Source organism: Microtus pennsylvanicus, chromosome 2 (assembly GCF_037038515.1).
Source record: "Microtus pennsylvanicus isolate mMicPen1 chromosome 2, mMicPen1.hap1, whole genome shotgun sequence".
Taxonomy (NCBI): domain Eukaryota; kingdom Metazoa; phylum Chordata; class Mammalia; order Rodentia; family Cricetidae; genus Microtus; species Microtus pennsylvanicus.
This window is the reverse complement of record NC_134580.1, coordinates 129,301,941-129,321,589: the sequence shown is the minus strand read 5'-3', so window position 1 is coordinate 129,321,589 and position 19,649 is coordinate 129,301,941. Positions and strand designations below refer to the sequence as shown.

At 52.0% G+C, this 19,649-nt stretch overlaps 1 protein-coding gene across 1 annotated transcript; it reads right to left on the bottom strand.

The window, feature by feature from the left end:
• Positions 1–3,894: 3,894 nt before the first annotated feature.
• On the bottom strand, positions 3,895–19,250 carry Bpifb3 (BPI fold containing family B member 3). Its single transcript, XM_075963895.1, has 15 exons — positions 19,133–19,250; positions 18,219–18,375; positions 16,594–16,698; positions 16,142–16,282; positions 14,945–15,008; positions 13,068–13,128; positions 12,010–12,101; positions 11,706–11,885; positions 9,275–9,328; positions 7,723–7,893; positions 7,166–7,233; positions 6,008–6,050; positions 5,200–5,263; positions 4,727–4,803; positions 3,895–4,047 (listed from the first exon to the last, which is right to left on the bottom strand). Exons 1-15 carry the CDS (start codon positions 19,242–19,244, stop codon positions 4,018–4,020), a joined length of 1,419 nt encoding a protein of 472 aa, XP_075820010.1. The 5' UTR covers positions 19,245–19,250; the 3' UTR covers positions 3,895–4,017.
• Positions 19,251–19,649: the final 399 nt, after the last annotated feature.

The following is a 19,649-nucleotide window of genomic DNA, read 5'->3' as shown; positions in this document are numbered from 1 at the left end:
ATTATGTCAATCTTGGCCAAACTGATTGTCCCTTCATTTATTGTTCCAGTTTTAAGCCATCCATTGTGTAATCACACAGAGACCTAACTCTCTCCATATTAATAGTGTTTCTCATTTTTTTAATGTGTGTGTGGGGGGAACTCCTCTTTTTTTTAACTAATTCCCCTCTTTAGAATTTCCACCCACACTGGAGCACTGGACTGAGCTCCCAAGGTCCCAATGAGGAGCAGAAGGAGGGAGAACAGGAGCAAAGAAGTCTGGACCATGAGGGGTGCACCCACCCACTGAGACAGTGGAGCTGATCTATTGGGAGCTCACCAAGGCCAGCTGGACTGTGACTGAAAAAGCATGGGTTAAAACTGGACTCTCTGAACACGGCGAACAATGAGGGCTGATGAGAAGCCAAGGACAATGGCACGGGGTTTTGATCCTATGCAATGTGCTGGCTTGGTGGGAGCCTAGCCAGTTTGGATGTTCACCTTCCTAGATATGGACAGAGGGGGGAGGACCTAGGACTTACCACAGGGCAGGGAACCCTGACTGCTCTTTGGACTGGAGAGGGAGGGGGAGAAGGGTGGGAGGAGGGGGAGAAGGGTGGGAGGAGGGGGAGAAGGGTGGGAGGAGGGGGAGAAGGGTGGGAGGAGGGGGAGAAGGGTGGGAGGAGGGGGAGGGAAATGGGAGGCTGGGAGGAGGTGGAAACTTGTTTTTTTTCTTCCTTTTCTCAATAAAAAAAAAAGAATTTCCAATTGTCTCACCAAATTTGCTGACAATGTCAATGAAAATTGAAATGGAGCATGTCTGATCAGAGAACACGGGCGGTGAACAGCCTGGCTGAGGACAGCTGTGGCTGCCAGCGTGTAGCTGTGAGCTGAGAGTGTGTGGAAGTAGCAGCAGCAGTGGAAGCCTGAGCAGGTGTCAAGGCAGCTGCCTAGTGTGGCAGTAGCCTGAGGAAGAGGTCCAAGGAAAGCCCACAACCCACAGGGGAGAGGGAGCTGGCTGTCTGAAAAACCCACACGGGGTTGTGCAGAAGCACCTGTGGAAGGAACCGCCTGAAGCCAGAGCCAGCCAGTCTAGGGCAGGTAAGTCCTGTGGTGTTTGGAGCCCAGGTACTTCTGGAGTTTGGGTGGCAGCTGGAGACTGTTGTAAAGAGGCTGTAATAGGAAAATCCCAAACTTGTTCAAAGGGAGGAACAAAAAAAAGAAAAAGAAAAAGAAAACCTAGCCAGTGGGGTGATGACTCCAGCTTTTTTGTGAATTCGTGCCATAAAGTTGGAAACTAATTGTTGCATGACTTCTAATTGGTCTTAATAATAAAAACCAGGAGCCAGATATTGGGGTAAATGCTGAAAGATCAGAAGGAGAAAGAGCAAGCCATATCCAACTCTTACCTTGCTAACTCCTCATCCAAAAAAGGGCTGAGCTCCTGTGTCCTCCTGCCTTATATTCCTCTCTCTGCTCAGCCATTTCACTTCCTGTATAACAGACCTCTGATCTCTATGGTTACCTAGTGGCTAGCTCACCCTCTGATCTCTAGGCAAGCGTTATTTGTTAGAGTACAAACAGGATAACACCACAACTCTTCACACTGTGTCTTATCCCCTATCCTAAGGGTGGAAGCTCAGAGTCATGGAGGAGAGACACTGAGTTCAAATCCTGACCTGCGTAGCCTTGGCTTGTCACTTAAATTCCCTGTGCCTCAGTTTCCTGTAGAATTACTAGAAAGCAGGGCTAAGACGTTGAACATGAGAATGCAAAAGGCACATTGGACTGTGCCTGGCCCTTTGTGAATGCTTGACAACAGCACCACAAGTGTCATATTGAACGTCCCAGCTTCGGAATCAGAATCAGCAGGATCTGCTTGAGTCGCAGACTTCCCGCTTCTGCCACTTAGGAGCTGCCTGATACCACTTCTCGGGGCCTTGGTTTCTCCATTGTAGAACCAGGATGTATGGCATCAGTTTTCCCGTTACTATGACAAAAGACCTGGGGAAACAATGTGAAGGAAGACACCGTCCTTTTAGCCCAGAAGTCTCAGTCTACCGTCGGCGGGCTCCATTGCTCTCAGGCCTGTGGGATGGTGGAGCACCATGCAGAAGGACATAGAGGAAAGCTGCTCACCCCGTGCCACCAAAGTGCCACACAGATCAAGCTCTAACCTTAGAGTCCTGTGGAGACACTTCATAGTTGAACCATAGCAGCATGGAACCCCCATCCTATCTAGGCGCTGTGGGATTCAGTGCATAGCAGGGTGGCAAGCAGACTCTGTCCCTGCCTTTGGGGAACGCTCAGTGGAGGGCCAGGTGTCTTGATGTGAACATTTAGCGCCCCAGTGCTGGGAAAAGGGCCTCCGGCCTGACTCGGGAAGAAGCGCCAAGAAATGGCAGCCATGTGAAGGCCTGGCCAGGTTACTGCTCACTCACACATGCCAGGCTCTCTTCCCAGCACCTGACAAGGGCTGGCTTTAGCCCTCGGAGGAACTGGGAGAGAACCATGACTTCCCCATGTCACAGCCAAGCACATGCTGTGGCCTGGATGTGTTCCCTGTATGATGGGGTCAGTGGGAGGTGTTAAGCTTGTGGGGACTCCAGCCTCGTGCACAGATAGGTACCATTTAAGTAGACAAGAGGTAAATTCCACGGTGTGCAAATGGTTCTTAAAGAAAGGATTCTGTGTGTGTGTGTGTGTGTGTGTGTGTGTGTCCCCCTCTCCCTTTTCCTCTCCATCTCCCATCTCCTTCTTTATCTCTTTCCTATCTTTGGCCTTTCTGTCTGACATTATGGGATGGCACATCAAAAAGGAGCTTAGCAGCATCAGCTCCTCCATCTTGGATGGCCTATCTTCTATAACAATGAGCCAGTGTATTGTTACTCATTGTAAATCAGCTGGTCTCAGACATCCTGTTGCAGTCCATCAGCACATATGGGGATATGGGACTCAGACAGAGCCCAAGGTCAGGCATCCGACCCCTTTAGTTGCAGTAGGAGGCTGCGGACCTCTGAGTAAGAGCTTGGATGACTTCGTACCATGTGCATTGGTGATGCCTGCAGATTAGTAAAGCCTACTTTACTAATCTTTTGTTTGTTTGTTTGTTTGTTTAGTGATGAATTTGTTTAAGTGATGAACCCTAGGGGAGCTCCACGCCAGATGTGAGCAGGGCCAACCTTCCATAGGCTTGAGTTCTAGGGAATAGGACAGAAAGGAGGAGGAAGGAATTCCTGACACGCTCCCAGCACTGTGATGTCTGCCCCAGCTACTGTCCATAGCAATGAAGCTAGCCTGCCACAGACTGAAACCTCCAAAACCATGAGCCCAAATAAATCCTTTAAACTGTATCTCCTGTAGAGTTGTCACACTGGTGCGTGAAGCTGACCGTGCCGTGCGTCAAGAGCATTTGGCAGTGCTCTCTTGTTCTAGGGGCATCCCTGTCTTCTCCTTGGTCAGTGGGCATCTCAGCCTGGCTGCATGGAGTTCCAGATCCTTTTCTCCTTGGAAAACTCCTATTCACCCCTCAAAATTCAGCTCATACACCCTTCTGAGAAGTGCCCAAAACTCACAGATGCAGGTTCTGAAGAAGAGAGAGAGGGAGAGGAAAAGTCGGGGAGGCATGATAAGGACCAGAGGCTGCCCAGGCCAGCCAGGTGGGCTGGGATACAACACTCCAGGTTCCTGCATCTCTCAATGGTTCCTGCTTAGAAAGAGAAAGGTCATTGGAGGCCAAGGCCAAGACCGCTCCTCTGCATCATCAGGGAATGAACCAGCAGGCAGGCACAAGACCAAGGATCAGTTTATTGAAGCTGGGACTGAACCAAGGTGCTGTGTGCTTTCTGAAGCAGACCTGGGGCTGCCCAGATGTTCCCCACCCCCAAACTAGCAGAACCACAGGGACAGAGGGCAAGGTGGGCCCGGGTGGACAGGGGGCACGTATACTGTCACCAATGCAGGCTAGAGACTGGGAGGGAAACTGAGTGCAGACAGACAGGACTCTGAAGTGAACAGGAAGAGCAGCGGCCACGCTGCCTCACGGTGCCACGGTCAGCACAACAGCATTCTGCAAGAACAGGAATTCTCAGTTAGGTCTCCAAGCCCCAGGCCTGCGCATCTGCCTCACCGTGTGCCTGCCTCCTGCTCTGAGACCCAGCATTAAACCAGGGGGAAGCAGCTGAACGTGTCTGGTGTGGGTCAGATTCCTGGCTCAGACATCCTGAATAACCTTGACACCCCTCGGCCTTCATCCTCAGCTTAAAAACTGGTACAGAAACCCCTGTTCTGCTCACTTCCTGGAACTGTCCCAAGACTCAGAAGTGTGCTGACTTGAACAGGCTTGTAGCCCAAAAAAAGTGTGTTGGTGGATGTCACAATCTATTAATCATGTCTGCCATGGGCACAAGACGAGGGAAGGCCAGAACAAGTATTTGCTATTCATAAACCAAAGAACTGTGATTCTGTGAGTTTATCTGAGGTTTCTTCTTCAGATCAGACATGTCATAATTCAACAGAATTCTGTGATTGATTGACAATGTCTGCCATGGGCAAGGAAGGCAAAGGTAGAAATACTTGAGCTATTTATTAGCTATTTCTCGTAGACATGGTTTGTATTTCTCCAAGCTATATAGAAATAATACAGAGGCAGGTCAGAAGGTGAGGCAGAACATGCCTCTCAGAGGCGTCAAGCATGTCCCTCTGAGCCTAAGATGGAGTCATCTGAACACAGCCACAGAGAAGCTCACCTCAATGATTTCTACTGCTGAATTGGCAAAGTTGACATTGAGAATCTTAGGCAGGGGTATCCCAACCTCCAGGTGTTCTGTGAAGAGAAAATGGGTGAAGACAAAGATGGGGTGTCCCAAGACACTGATGATGGGCAGACATTCCTCCCTGTGGGAACTCAGCTTCTTATTGGCAAACTCCTACCTACCCCACCATACCCAAACAAAACAAGACAAAACCTGTGTTTTTGATATCACATTGTGGTTCCCCTTCAGCCACACCTCCTAGAGGTGTCATCTCTTGCTGATATGACTACTTCCCACATAACTATGGGCATTTAAGCAGGGCCCAGGGGAGGATAACTGTGGAGGCCCAGAGTAGAACAAGGTGGTGCTGGTTATTGCTGCATGAAGGGAAACACTGGGCTCTCCCTGGCCTCAGTATTCTCAAAGCAAGGGAGTGAGGAGCAAATCAGTCTTCAGTTCGATCATACCGTTGAGCCTCTGCATGTAGGCTGCCCGGACCACATCGCTTAGCCATTCTTCTAGATGGGATGCCTGCAACACAGGGTGTGTGGAAGAGACTTCATGGGACACCAGAGGCCTAGAAGCCTTCAGCAAGCCTAAAGAAACAGTTCCTGGCAGGTAACGGGTCCCCTGGACTGGGTTGTCTACCCAATAGCACCAAAAGAGACTTGGGTTAATGCAGGTTTCACCCTTAGCTTGGTATCTTAGAAGACATTCCGTTCTAGAAGATTCTGTGGGTTAGGGTGGGTGTGCCTGAGAAAAGGAGAAGGAATGTGCCCAGATACGGTAGAACTGTGTGAAGTCTGATCTTAGGATTTAGACAGTTTTTGAGCCCTCAGAACATTCTAGAATTTGAGGCTGTCCCTGAGATTTCAGAGCCTCGGAAGTCTATAAGAAGCAGGAAGGAGCCTCGGAACTCTTTGGGGCTCTGAAATGCTATAACTTTCTGGGTTCAGAACTTTGTGTGACTTCCAGATCTTCGGAACTTGTGAGCCTTTGAATATTTACAAGCGTGACGGTCCAAGACCTTGGAAGAACACGGGATTGGTTTTCTTAGGGTAATCAGTGCCATTTGCACACACGCACACACATATGCAGACACAAATGCAGGTGCACAAGCAAACACAGGCATGAACACTAGCACACTTCATCTCTTTTTCTGCTCTGCGCAGAGGGAGCTGAGCCCACACAGAAGCAGTGATGACCTTGACTCAGCCGCCACTCCCCACCCAAATGCTCCACCTTGTGCCAAGTTCCTTCTTCCCAGGTACTTACATCAAAAGGTTGGGAAAAGGAGGAGGCCAGCTGGACACTCAACCTGGCAGAGAGAAGAGAAAGGATGAGAGGTTCTAGCTGCTCCTCACTTCCTACTGAGGGCTGTTCACCTAGCTTACCCTGGCCCACCCCAATCATAGCCTTCCAGGGACAGGAAACAAGACTCAGCTAGTTCATCTCTCTCCAGCCTTGGCCCAGGGTCTCTGTTTTCCTCACTGTGAAATGGACTGAGAGGCCCTCACTTCCCTTCTGAGACTGCGCTTCAAACCACTCCGGGGGGGCTCCCAAATGTCTGTGTGTGTGACACTGCACGTGGACCATCCACATCCAGCAAGTGCTCACTAATGGTCATGTATACCAGTGAACCCTAGTTCAGGGTAAGCCTAGACCTCCATCTTCACCTCTGGAGTGCTGTGGTATGAACTGCCACCAGGGGGCAGAGAGGAGCAGGCAGCAGGCCTGGCTAAGGGGGGCTGCAATGGAACCACAGGGAAGTTGTAGAGGCCAAAAAGCAGAGAGATGTCATACTGGGTGCTGTGACTCAGGACAGGAGAATCTCAAAGACATCTGGGAAATTCTCTACCACTGGGACAGGGGCCAGACCAACTTCATCATAGCCAGAGCGCCAGGAGGAGAGGAAGGCCCGGAACACAGGTCTATTTCTCGAGCCAGAGCGCACTTTACAAACTGTAAAGTACTGTACTGGGAAGTGTATGAAAGTATGAGGAGAACGGTCTTTCACTTTCATCTTGGCTACTTGGATGCTCTGGATGCCCAGTTAACACAGGGCAGGAGAGGAGGAATCCGAGGAAGGAGTCCATAGGAGGCAGAAGCATCTGCCAGCAGTGTGGGGCTCCTGTCCCTGTGGTTAGCATCAGACAGGTGGCACAGGGTGCAGCCTTTGTATCCTGGTGCAGGCTCACTACCAGGGCAGCCTCTGAGCATAGGGAGCAGTGGAGGGGTCAGTCAGGGCCACCTACTCTGAGCCCTACCTGCTCGATCTGAAATGATCACCAGTTCCCTCCCTATAGGAGGTAAGACAAACCCACTAAACACCCAGCTCAGTGATGCCTACTGACACCAGGTGGCCCCTATTTTAACCAGTCCCTGATTCTTGTGTCTAGAGGGGATAAGGTCACCCTAAGACCCCCACATTACCGTTCCAGGGACAGGGATATGTGCAACTTGGTAGTGGATGGAGCCAGCTGGGCATTTAGAGTCATAACCTGAGAAAAAGAGAGGGCATTTATTTTCCCTGACTCTGCAAGGCATAGGGACAGTCACCTGAATACCAGGAGAACCTCTGACCATTCCTGCCATAGGTTGCTCTGGTCCTACTGTGTGGCAGGAACTGCAGGCATTCTGGGCTGCAGACCTTGGAGAGACCCACTGTTTAACCCATGGGGGAGCTAGAGGCTCCCCAGCACACTTGAGCAAACCTAGGAAGATAGCAGAGGAGACAGGCAGGGCAGGTAGAACACAAGGCATGCTGGGACCAGCAGGCTGAAGCAGGCAGCAGATTCCCCAGGAGACAGCTGAGCTAAGTTAAGTCATTAGGGAACAACTCCCAGGACTCAAGGAAACAGTGTGGACCCACTGGGCCAGAGAAGGGTTAGGGGTAGGTGGGAAGCTGGCTAAACAGGTTCAGTTCAGAGATGACATGGGAGGGTCTTGCTTGACACATGGGGCTCCCCACTCTCCACTCAACCACTTACCCCATTCATCTGGAAGAGGGCTACAGGACTTCCTTGAGGGACAGACGACAGCACACGGATGGTCACTGGGATGGAGACTGTGGCCTTCTTGCTCTGCAGTGCGACCATGGGTGCCTTTGTCACCCGCAGCGAGAGCAGGAGGGGCTGGCCAGGGGGTAGCTTCCCCAGGGCCTGGGAGAGACAAGGAAAGGGCAGAGGGCACCCAGGCAGCTTAGATACCCAATATTGGAAACAGTCGGTCAGTCAGCAAACACATTGACCATCCACCAGGCAAGAAGCACCGTGCTTGGCATCAAGGTCACAGCATAACCTAGGAGAGCAGGCACCTGGCCCCATCAAGGTGGCAAGACTCTAACCCATGGGGTCACCGAATCAGACTGCATGCACAGGCAAACTGGGCATGGTGGCACACATCTAAAATCCCAGCCTTTGGGAGGCAGAAGCAAAAGGATCAAGAATTAAAGCTAGCCTTGGCTAAATAACAAGATCAAGGATCAAAAATAAAACAACACACACGAACTATGGCAACCCAAGGGCCCTTTCAGTTGTCTCTGCCACAAATCCCTAGTCCCCTTCTTCCTGCCCTCAAGAAGTTCCCATGAGTGTCCAACCTCAGGTTTCTGAGCCTCCTCTATCCTTCAGCCCTGAGACTCTGAGGGGTGAAGTCCCCCCTTGCTCCCTGAGATTTCCTGGAGCCATCCCCTCCACGGACTCACAGACCTTGTCCTCCACACCCAACTCAGCAGCCACCACATCCTCTGTCCCTCTATCTGACCCCTCAGACTCTGCTGCTGCTCTAAGATCCCTAAAGTGATGGGAGTCATGTCAACGTCGGGATGATTCTGATTCCCCCAGCTGGAGAGTGGCGGGCCCAGGCCCAGCTGACTTATGGGCCCTAATATCACGTACTAATGTCCCCTATCTCCACCTCCATGCCCCTTCTCTTTTGTCTCTCCAGGACAGCAAAAAGCAAGAGCGGGGGAGCCACTCTTCAGGTCTGGGGGACCCTTGAGGGTGGACCTTATGATTCCCTGTGCTGATAAATAAGTAACTCAGGAATCTGGGCTGGGGACACTAGCCTTCAGATCCCAGCATGTTGGTGTCTGGGGTGGGTGGGGAGGCAGTATGCCTCTGTTCTAAACTGCTCTTGTCCTGATTTCCATCACTTCTCAAAGGCGGAGGCGATGCTGGGACACACAGAACGCTCTAATGGTGTGCTTCCTTCTGCTCGGTATCCACTGAGTAACTGGAAAGAAGGCAGCTGGGAGGACCACAACAATTAGGGGCCTGGGGAGACTCTCCTGTTCTATGCCTGCTGGAGCAGCTGTGGCCAGTGAACTCAGGTGGCTTCTGGGACACTCTGATGCCTTCCTTTCTACGCCAGCTGTGCTATCAGGAAAGGATATGGTCATTAGCACTCCACACTTTAGTAGGAGTTTGGACTCAGTATTAACCGTGAGTGTCTAGAGAGATGCCCTGGGAAAGATTTGGAGTCCATTCAAGTTCAAGGGGAAAGAGTTACACTAAGGGAACTCCTAGGAGGGCCACTCACCTCGGGGGCCAAAGCTGCCAGGTCAGTAGTTGTCAGCGGGATATTTCTAGGAACCTGAACACAAGAGCAAACAAGAGGTTAATGGAGAAGGAAGGAATCCCTGGGCACATGGGCAAGACAGGGAGTGTGTCCCTCCCACCTCTGCTCACCACAGACACTCACACCTATTCAGTGATGACTGAGCCTGAGCCTGACCCTGTACCAGGCACCAGATGCGTGCAGAGAGTTCTTCCCAGCTTCCCTTGCACAACCGACACAACAGCCCTGCAGCTAAGACTGCCCTCATTTTACGCAAGGGATACTAAAGCTCTGCCCAACGTCGTCTATCCTTGGCTAACGGCAGTCCAAATTGTGCAACTGTTATCAGATCCCTCTCATCGCTCCCAGACCATATCAGAAAGTAGAGGCTAGGCCCCAGGCGCTCTTGTCCATCACCTCAGCAATCGCTCATGAGATGACCGTTTCATCTCAAAGGGTTCACATAAGCTTACCAGCTCTAGTGGAAATGTTAGGAATGTGAGCATACTAGGCCCATGCCTCTTCCCCTTGAGGTAGCTAGGAAGCAGTGGTAATCATGGTCCACTAAGCAATAGGTTGCTAAGCAACAGTGACCCCACATGAACCACCTATCAGAATAGATCTGTCCGCACTATGTCCCCAGGGCACCAGGCACACTCTCGGGCTCAGTCAACACACCGTGATGGTAATAACATAAGACATATTCTGGGAAGACCTCTCATGATAATGCTCATAGCCCCAGGCGTGCCGCTCACTGACATGCTGTAGAATATTCCTTTGCACCGTGTGAAGATGTGTCACTGTGATGGGTTTTTAAGAGCTGAACGGACAACAGCAAAGCAGGAAGAGGTTAGGCAGGACTCCTGGGACACAGAGGACTCAGAGAGGAAGACAGGCAGGGTCATCAGCCAGACATGGAGAAAGCAACTCGAGCAGTACAGAGAAAGGAGGTAACAAGCCACGTGAGAGGATGCAGCTTAAAATAAATGAGTTAGTTTAAGTTATCAGAGCTGGTGCAACAAGCCTAAGCTAAGGCCAAGTTTTCATAATTAATAATAATTCTCTGTGTCCTTATTTGGAAGCTGGCAGCACAGAAAAAGACTTGCTACATATGGTGTCCAGTGTCTTTCTTTATTCTGCCACCCCCCAAATAAGGACACAGAGACTTATTATTAAATATGAAAGCTCAGCCTATAGCTTAACCTTGTTTCTAACTAGTTCTTATCTTAAATTAACCCTTTTTGTGTTTTGTCTTGTTTTTCGAGACAGAGTTTTTCTGTGTAACAACCCTGGATGTCCTAGAACTTGCTCTACAGACCAGACTGGTCTTGTGCTCACAGAGATCCTCCTGCCTCTGCCTCCTGAGTGCTGGGATCAAAGGCGTGCACCGTACTTTTAATCTACATTCTACCACATGTTTTTTTTACCTTTTTTTTTATTCTGTACCTCTGACTTGTTTTGTATCTCCTGGCATCTTCTCAATTACTCTTCCTCTCTCCCTCCTCCCAGAAGTCCCACCTATACCTCCTGCCTAGCTATTGGCCATTCAGCTCTCTATTAAACCAATCAGAAGGCACCTTGGCAAAGACACATCTTTACAATCTGAACAAATATTCCACAAAAGACATTTCCCTCCTTCAGACTCTGCCTTATCCCCAGCTGAAGATCCCTACCTCTGTCCCCTGAAGACCCCTCTATCCTGTATGAAGTAAGAGGCCAAACCACTTGCCTCAAACCTAAGCTGCATGTGAGGCCTCCACATAGCTCAGAGCTCACTGCTCCAGGTAGGGCTGAGACCAAAAAAAATCCTCTAGCAGGGCTTCTAGAGGCTGGGCCTTCTAAGCCACTGGGACAATGGAGCCAGCATAAAATCAAGGAGGTCCCAGAAACTCCATAACAAAAGTGCAAGTGGCCTTCGGCAAAGTCAAACCCTAGCTGTTTGTCTTCCTCCAGCTCAAACCTATTCTTAAGAAAGCAGATGGGATGCCAGCCATTCCTGCTTTAGTGTAAAATAGCTGACACTCAGGAAAGGGTCATCTGACCCAAGGCTGGAAGGAAGGTTCACTCTGTGCCAGTTCTGGCTGCTGGGGGTGGCTTTCTGGAGGGCTGAGTTTAGAAGGTTTCAGACGTGCCATGGAGGATTGGCATCCTCCTCTGGGACAGCATGGACGACAGTGTGTATGTTCTAAACATGCCCAACCCTCACTTACAGAGAACAGGCTAAGCAAGGCTGTGAGTGACCACAGGAAAACCCAACACCAGGTCTTCCAAGGCCGGGGAGCAGGTGTCTGATGTGGAGGTCCCTTCTGTGTGTGTTGCTTTTACTGGTTGATGAATAAAGATGCTTGGCCAATGCCTCTAGCGTATGTCTGACTACAGGTGTCCCTACCCAACATCCCCATACCCCACTCACCATCTCGGTGGTGATGTCTAGGTCAAGGGCACCGTTGGTCTGCAGGAGCCCAAACACGGTGCTGAAGAGGTAGAGTGGGACAGTCACTTGGGAGGTATGGTCCTCCTTGGGGGGCACCTTGACTGGGAGGCGTGGCTTGGGAAAATCAATGACGTCACCAGCTATGCTCTTCACGATGGGCTACGGGGCAGGAGACGGGGACAGGAAGATATGTGACTGCTCAGCCTCCTGGCCTTGCCAGTGATGCCCATCAACCTCTGCGGCTCCCTCATGGACCCTGCTGCCTTGGTCTCGGGACACTCACGTTCACATCCAGTTCGATGTACTGGTTGGAGATGAGGGGCAGCGTAGCCAGGGTGAACTCCACAGACCCCAGAGGCCCAAGGGGCACCAGGCCTGCAGGAAAGAGGGCAGACAGTACAACCTCAACCTAGCCACCAGGAACAGTCCCCCTTCATCCATTGAGCACCTGGGCATACTTACCTTTAATCCAGAACTCATCGGGTGCTGCTGTCACCCCACCTAGCTGGTGGACGTCCACAGCCCAAGGCCACACAAAGTGACAAAGTCTGTGTTCCTGTTTTTAGGCCTACTGTGACTGACCCATGCCTGCCCTGCCTCTTTCCCAGACTCCCTGATGGAGGTGTGGCCAGAGGGCCATGCTGCCCTGTTCCTTCGCATACTTCCCCGAGTACAGAGGACTCCACAGAAGAGGATAGAGTCACTGGACTGCATGACTGGGTTTGCCTTGCTGAAGCCCTCTGGGGCTGAGGCTTCCTTCTTCCCAGAGAACCTTTGCCACCTGTTTCAGTCCCAAGTGCTCAGTGGATGTCTTTCTGTCTGCAGACCCTGGGTGCTCAGTAGATGTCTGTCTGTCTGCAGACCCTGAATCTCAGTGAGTGTCTGTCTGCAGAGCCTGGGTGCTCAGTGAGTGTCTGTCTGTGGCAGACTCTGGGTGCTCAGTGAGTGTCTGTCTGTCTGCAGACCCTGGGTGCTCAGTGGGTGTCTGTCTGTCTGCAAACCCTGAATCTCAGTGAGTGTCTGTCTGTCTGCAGACCCTGGGTGCTCAGTGAGTGTCTGTCTGTCTGCAGAGCCTGGGTGCTCAGTGGGTGTTGGCTGTCTGTCTGCAGACCCTGAATCTCAGTGAGTGTCTGTCTGTCTGTCTGCATTTGACATCCTCGCTAGCACCCCTTCCTTAAGTCTCCACCCTAGGCCTTCTCCAGAGATCTCCCCAAAGTGGAGTGGGCAGTCTGAAGAGAAAGTGTCCCCTCTACCCCACTTCCCTCCATGGTCACCTGTTCAGTGATAAGGGAAGGCAGACAAGAGAAAGAATCACAGAGGCGGGGCAGGGCCCCAACTTACTCAGTGTAGCCCCCAAGAGTTCGTTCACCACACTTAGCACGCTGTCTACCACAGGGCAGAGCTGTATAGGAGGAGACAGAAATTATTACAGAGATAAGGGTGCACCCTGCTTGGGGCAAGAGATAGCTGCCCTTCTCCAACTGGTGCTGAGTCTCAAAGCAAAGCAGGGTATGAAGACAGGCAGGAGATGGGGAGGGGACATATGGGCACACAGTCTCACGTCTTTGTTACATGAACCCCACCTTAGCACTTTCTAAAGTGCTAAAGATTACTGGGGGTGCAGTAGAGATTACAGGGGCTACTGAAGCAATGTCACAGCGGCTACTGCTCCCTCTACCGTTGCAGCTCCATCCTGCCACCCCAGTGCAGAAAGAGAAGGCCTGTGGTCAGAAGTCCCAGGGTACCTCATCTTCTCTGTCATCCACAAAACCCATCACACCCTGCCTTCCAACTCACTGAGCCCTGTGCTGTGAGTGCATTGAGCAAACACTTTACCATCCACATGAGACTCCAGCCCAGCACCTCAGTCTACAGCTGGGGTCAGAGACGAAGAGCTACCCGCCAAGGTCACAGTTACTAGCAGACCCCTAAGATGGGGTTGAGGCAAGACTGGTGCACTAGCTCCAGGTCAGCACTGGAAAGAGAACGGCTGCAGGCAGCCAGCTGGTGTAACCCATAACCCTGGGCAGCCAGCTGGTGTAACCCATAACCCTGGGCAGCCAGCTGGTGTAACCCATAGCCCTGGGCAGCCAGCTGGTGCAACCTGCAGCCCTGGGCAGCCAGCTGGTGTAACCCATAGCCCTGGGCAGCCAGCTGGTATAACCTGCAGCCCTGGGCAGCCAGCTGGTGTAACCCATAGCCCTGGGCAGCCAGCTGGTGTAACCTGCAGCCCTGGGCAGCCAGCTGGTGTAACCTGCAGCCCTGGGCAGCCAGGAGGACTAGACAGAGAAGCCATAGCGCAGCATTGACCTCGAAGCACAAACCCACCCAGAATAACAACCAAGGACTCTGGCGAAAGTGTTGTCAGATACCCAAAGGATGTTCAATCATATCACAAGGACATGTGCTAAGCTATGTTCATAGCAGCATTGTTTGTCATAGCCAGAACCTAGAAACAACCTAAATGCCCCTCGACCGAGGAATGGATAAGGAAAATGTGGTATATTTACACAATGGAGTACTACACCGCTGGGAAAACGACACCTTGAAAATTGCGGGCAAAAGGATGGATCGAGAAAGCATCATATTGAATAAGGTAACCCAGATCCAGAGAGACAAATATAATATCTACTCACTCATAAGTGGCTTTTAGACATAAAGCAAAGAATAACCAGCCTACAATCCACAACCCCAGAGAACCTAGACAACAAAGAGGACCCTACATGGGAAGTAGAAAAAGATCTTCTGAGTAAACTGGGAGTGTGGGGATCGTGGGAGAGGGTAGAAGGGGGAAGGGAAGGAAAGGAGGGGCTCAGAGAAATTATATATAATTATATATTTATTTATAAATATAAAAAAATATATTTTAATAAAAACAATTGAAATATGTTACAAAGAAAGGAAGGAAGGGAGAAAGAGAGAGAGAGAGAGAGAGAGAGAGAGAGAGAGAGAGAGAGAAGAAAATAAGGAAAGAAAGAAAGAAGGAAGGAAGGAAAGAAAGTGTTGCCAGAACACAGAACCAGGAGCCCATGCTCAGCCCCAGAGCCCAGGGTGAATGTCCTTGAGTCCACCCGAGCTGTCTTCTCCCCTCCCATGGCTACACGGCTTCCTTCAGTCCAGGGCAGACTATCTATCCACTCTACCTACACAGTTCTCCTCAGTTAGAGATGCCAGCTAACTACCCTTGGTGGCCTGAGCAGGGGGTGGGGCACACTCACCAGGCCAGGCAGCACTTTGCAGAGTGTCTGTTCTACGAGTCCAGAGATCGGTGTGGGCAGCAGCCTGGATGGAGGAGACATGAAGGTGGGCATCAGGGCAGGTGGACCAGGGCCTCTGCCTTTCTCCTGTCTCTTCCTTTTGTGAGGTTGGCTGGGGCTTTAGGGACCTGTATTTAAGCCCTGGCCCTGCCTTACGTTGGTCCATCCAAGGCTTCAGCTTCCCTGGCTAGACAGCCCCACCCTATCCTATGCCACTGTGAGGATCCCTCACAAGACTACTATGCAACCTGTGCTCTGGAAGCGTCTGACCCCAGGTTTCATCCAACAGGTGTGGGCAAGGGTCATATGCATGGGCAGCAATGCCTGGCTTAGCATGGGGCTCAATAAACATGAATGAATGAATGAATGAATGAATGAATGACAGGAAGATGGCCTGAGAATAAGTGATACTGGTTGGATTCAGGCCTGTCTGGAGGTTATGGGGGTACAGGGTCATATCTCCACAAAGCCACATTCCAAGATAGCAGCAGTTCCCTGGGCTTACCACGTCCAGTGCATCAGAACACATGCTAGAATTTAAGGAGCCCAAAGCCCCCACCCTTGGTAAAGCCTTTACAGAGGAACTGCATTCTTTGCTGGAGATAAAACTAAGCCAGCAAGGTTAGGAAGCTGGGACTTGGCCTAGGATGAAGACAGTGCCAGGGAGGCAGAGGAGGAGTGGGCCAGGAGAGGGCAGTGCAGTGGTCAGAGACCACCTTCCATGTTTGTCTCATCTGTGCGTGGGAGCTTGGGCAGGCCCCTTGCCCTGTGTGGGCTCTGCTCTCTCCCTGGAGTGAGGCTGATCATGAGTATGGGCAGGTGAGTGGGTGCCCGCAGAAAGTGGTAACTATGAAGGTGTTTGCAGACGCACACAGGAGACACTGAGGCCCTGACATGGAGCAATGGATCCAGAATCACACAACTCAGAGTCACAGCTGAGGTTCTTACATGCTGTGAGCAGAGATGATTCTTGGGGACAGGGAGTCCTGAGCGGGACCCTAGAAACAGGAGGACATCACTCTGGACTAGGTGTGTTGTGCGCTATGACTTGGTTCTCACGTCTGGGACAAACCCTGGGACTGCAGGGCAGCATGACATTCTCAGGCAGACCTGGGAGACAGGCATCCCATGATGAATGCGTACAAGCCAAAGACTCACCCTGACATCACACTGGTGTGGCCCAGGAGAGTGTTGCAGCGCTTAAGGACCAGGATGGGGGTCCCCCGTGGGCTCATACCCAGTGCCACCTTCGAGGACACATTCACCTCTGCAGCCAGCTGCAGAAGGCCCACCAGGGGACTGCAAAACTCCAAAAATGAATATGGCCTGCCTCCCAGACCTTCCCCATCTCACCACGCCCACTCCATCCTTGGGTCTGCATGGCAAGGGGCCTGGTTCCCAAGCATCGGCACTCCCCTCGCCCCACCTCAGGCAGTGGAAGAGGACCCGGGAAACGCCATGGAAGCCTGAGGATCATCAATGAGGTGGGGTTCTCTGGGAGAAGGGAATAGAATGGGGCCCAAGAGAAACAGAATGGGAGTCCCTTGGGGAGGAAGTAAGGTAGAGGAAATGGGGGTGTAGTGGATAGGGGCTCCCAGAAGCACACTCACCCAGAGCCATGCAGGCTAACCTTGGTGTGCAGGCTCAGCTGCACCCCAAACCCCGGCAGCAGCTTGAGGGACACTTTGGGCAGAGTAATTTCCTCTATCTTCAGCCTGGAGAAGGGGTGGAGTGGGCTGCTTACTCCTACATACGCCACCAGGCCTGGGAGAACCTGACCGGCAGATTCCAAGTATGGTCCATGCTCAGCAGTGTAACCCTAGCATCAGAGTTGGAGGCCGGATCCTATTTGGCAGCCTGGGACACGGGGTCCTACATAGAGAACACCCTACACGGGATTTCTTGTTATCTTTCCAGCTCATTCTCACTATTTCTGTCTGGAACACGCATTCCTGACTCTCTTTAACTTAGCGTCCTCTTCCAGCTGAGTCCTCCTGGGCCTCCTGATTTCAGTCAGACATCCCCTCATCTAGGAAGTCGTCCTTCCTGGTTCTCAGCCTGCAGCTTATAGCCCTGCCATATCAGGCTTTGGCACATTCTACAGCTCCTTGAAGCAAGGACAATGTGAGACTCATTCAGTCAGGGAGGTCCACAGAGATGTGGAACTTAATAATAGTGATAGCATTTATTGAGTGCTCACTGAATACATGGTTCTATTTGGCCTGCTGCATACATATTAATGCTGTCCTAACATCATGGTATCCAATCAATGCTTCACACCCGCGCTCTGTGGCTACCCATGACTACGGAAGTATCATACGGCTGTTGCGGATCAGTATCTGTGTGTGTAAAACCCGAGCATTGACAAGGTCTAGCTCAGAGTTATTCGATGAAGCTCAATGCTATCAGCCATCACCAGTCCCCTTAGTAGACGTGGGTGCCACATGGGGACCAGGCCCCCATCTCCTCTGCCATCACAAGCCCGTGCTCCTCAACTGACTGGCTACCCTGACTCACTCCAGCCATGGGTAAGCACTGTGGGCTGCAGTCACACACAGAGTCCTCTCTACCCCTGAGTGAGCACAGCAAGAACCTTCCTTCCCTGTGGGGCTTCCACCTGCTCACCTGTGGAGGGAGTTGACACTTGTCCCGGCTCTGCACTTAGTAGACCAACTTCCCAGCAGTCCTTAGGGTCACCTAGAAACCCCTGCTGGTGACTATCCTGCTAAATGTATTAGCCGCCTGCCATTTCTTTCATCCTAAAATTATCACGACACCCTGTTTATACGCGAGGGCATTCCGATAAACAGCCCAGAGGAGAATTCTTCCCCTCCTTGGTTTTATAATCTGCCATGGTGACAAAGACAAACCAGCAAAATGTGTGGTGTGTACAGAATGTCATCGAAAGACCCTGAGGTGTAGAGGGGATGAGGAGGAGCTCAGCAGGCTCAGGGTCTTCTGAGCAGACTCCCAAAAGAGATGAGGGAAGGAGCCAGACAGACACCTGGCTTAGCCCAGAGAAATCAAGCAACCTTCCCAGGGTCACACAGCAAGTGACTACAATTGTCTCCAGCCCTGAGTGCCAGTGGAAAGAGGCTGTCCATGTCCTGCCAGGCTCACAGTCATTATTCCCCTTCCTGCACTAGCCTCACTGCCCACCAATGACCATAGCTCCTCCCAGCAGCAAGCAGGGGCAAGCCTTCCTGCAGAACCCTGCGGAGCCCTGCCGCCTCACCCCGAGAGTTCTTCCACAAGACTGAAGATGCCCCCGTAGCTCAGCAGACCGCCTCCTCCAAGCAGCCCGCCTGCGCCCAGGAGGCCCTGGTTCACCGATGTCACGGTTCCCAAGACGTTTTGTAGAATAGGGCCCCCAACCAGCGAGTTCTGGATGGCTGCAGAGAGGGTGGGAAGGAGGAAGATCAATAAACTCTTCTTCCACACTGAGGACCAGGACCGAGGCCGCTGCCTTTTCCTTTTAGCTGTTTCCACTAGGATTGACATGTCACTTCAAGGGGTAGGAACTCCTCCCACTGGCCCCACTTATGGTACCCAGGGAGTGCCAGGAATAAATGACCACACCCCCTGACAATCCATTCATCTGAGATAGACAAAAGGCCGAAAAGGGACAGACACTTGCCCAGTGTCAGAGCAAATGTGATGTGAGGGCCTGGAGTTAAACTCGGCTCCAGATCCCAGGGCTACCCTGGAACCGGACTGGAGAGTGGACCCAGGGACTGAAGGCAGTGCAGGAGCAACCCCAGCCTTGAGGTCCACAGCCTGGCTCTGTAGCTATGGGAGGGCAGGATGGAAAAGCCCCACCATGGGTAACCCTGCATTGTCCCTGAGATGGTCACCCCAAAGACATGAGGTGGAGATATGACCCAGTCAGGCCCTTCTCCATGCCTGTCCCCAGGCCCAGGCAACTCCACACAGTCCAGTTCTCTGCTCAGAGGAAATGGCGACAGTGGCCACCGGAGGAGTTGGAGAGCAAGTCCATGTCAGAGTGTGTGCTGCTGGCTCCTCCCGGGTCCCCACAGAATATAGCAGAAAGTGCCAGCTGAGCACTGAGAGCCTCAGCTCGAATGTCTGCCTCTGATGCAGACAATTGCAGAGGGGTCCCTCCAGTCTGCCCACCTGCCCCTGACTCACCTTTGCCCAGTTCATCTTTGTCGATCCGAGCAAGTGTGCCGACAGTCTCAAGCAAGCCCAGGCTCGGAGTGGCCAGGCCCCAGAGCAGGAGCAGGGTGGACACGCCCAGCATTGTCAGCTGCACACCTGGGTTGGGGGGAAAGACTTGACCAGTTCCATACGCCCAGCTTGTTCCCTCTTGCTCTCCATCACTGTCGCTGCTGTTCTGTGGCCCTCTTTCCTTCCTGGACACCCAGGTGTGGCTTTATTCCTGCCCTATCCAGCCAGCACATAGAGCAAGCATTGCATTGCCCAGCACAGCTTCCGAGGCCTGCATTGGATCCCTTTTTGCAGTGTGTGTGTGGGGGGGGGGGAAGGGGACTAAGGCCCAGAAATTAGAGAGAACTCAACCAAGAGCTAACCACCAATGGGACCAACATTCCAGTCTGAATCCATGTGGCTTAGAAGTTATCATGTGAGCCAGGCGGTGGGGGCACACACCTTTAATCCCAGCACTCGGGAGGCAGAGGCAGGCAGA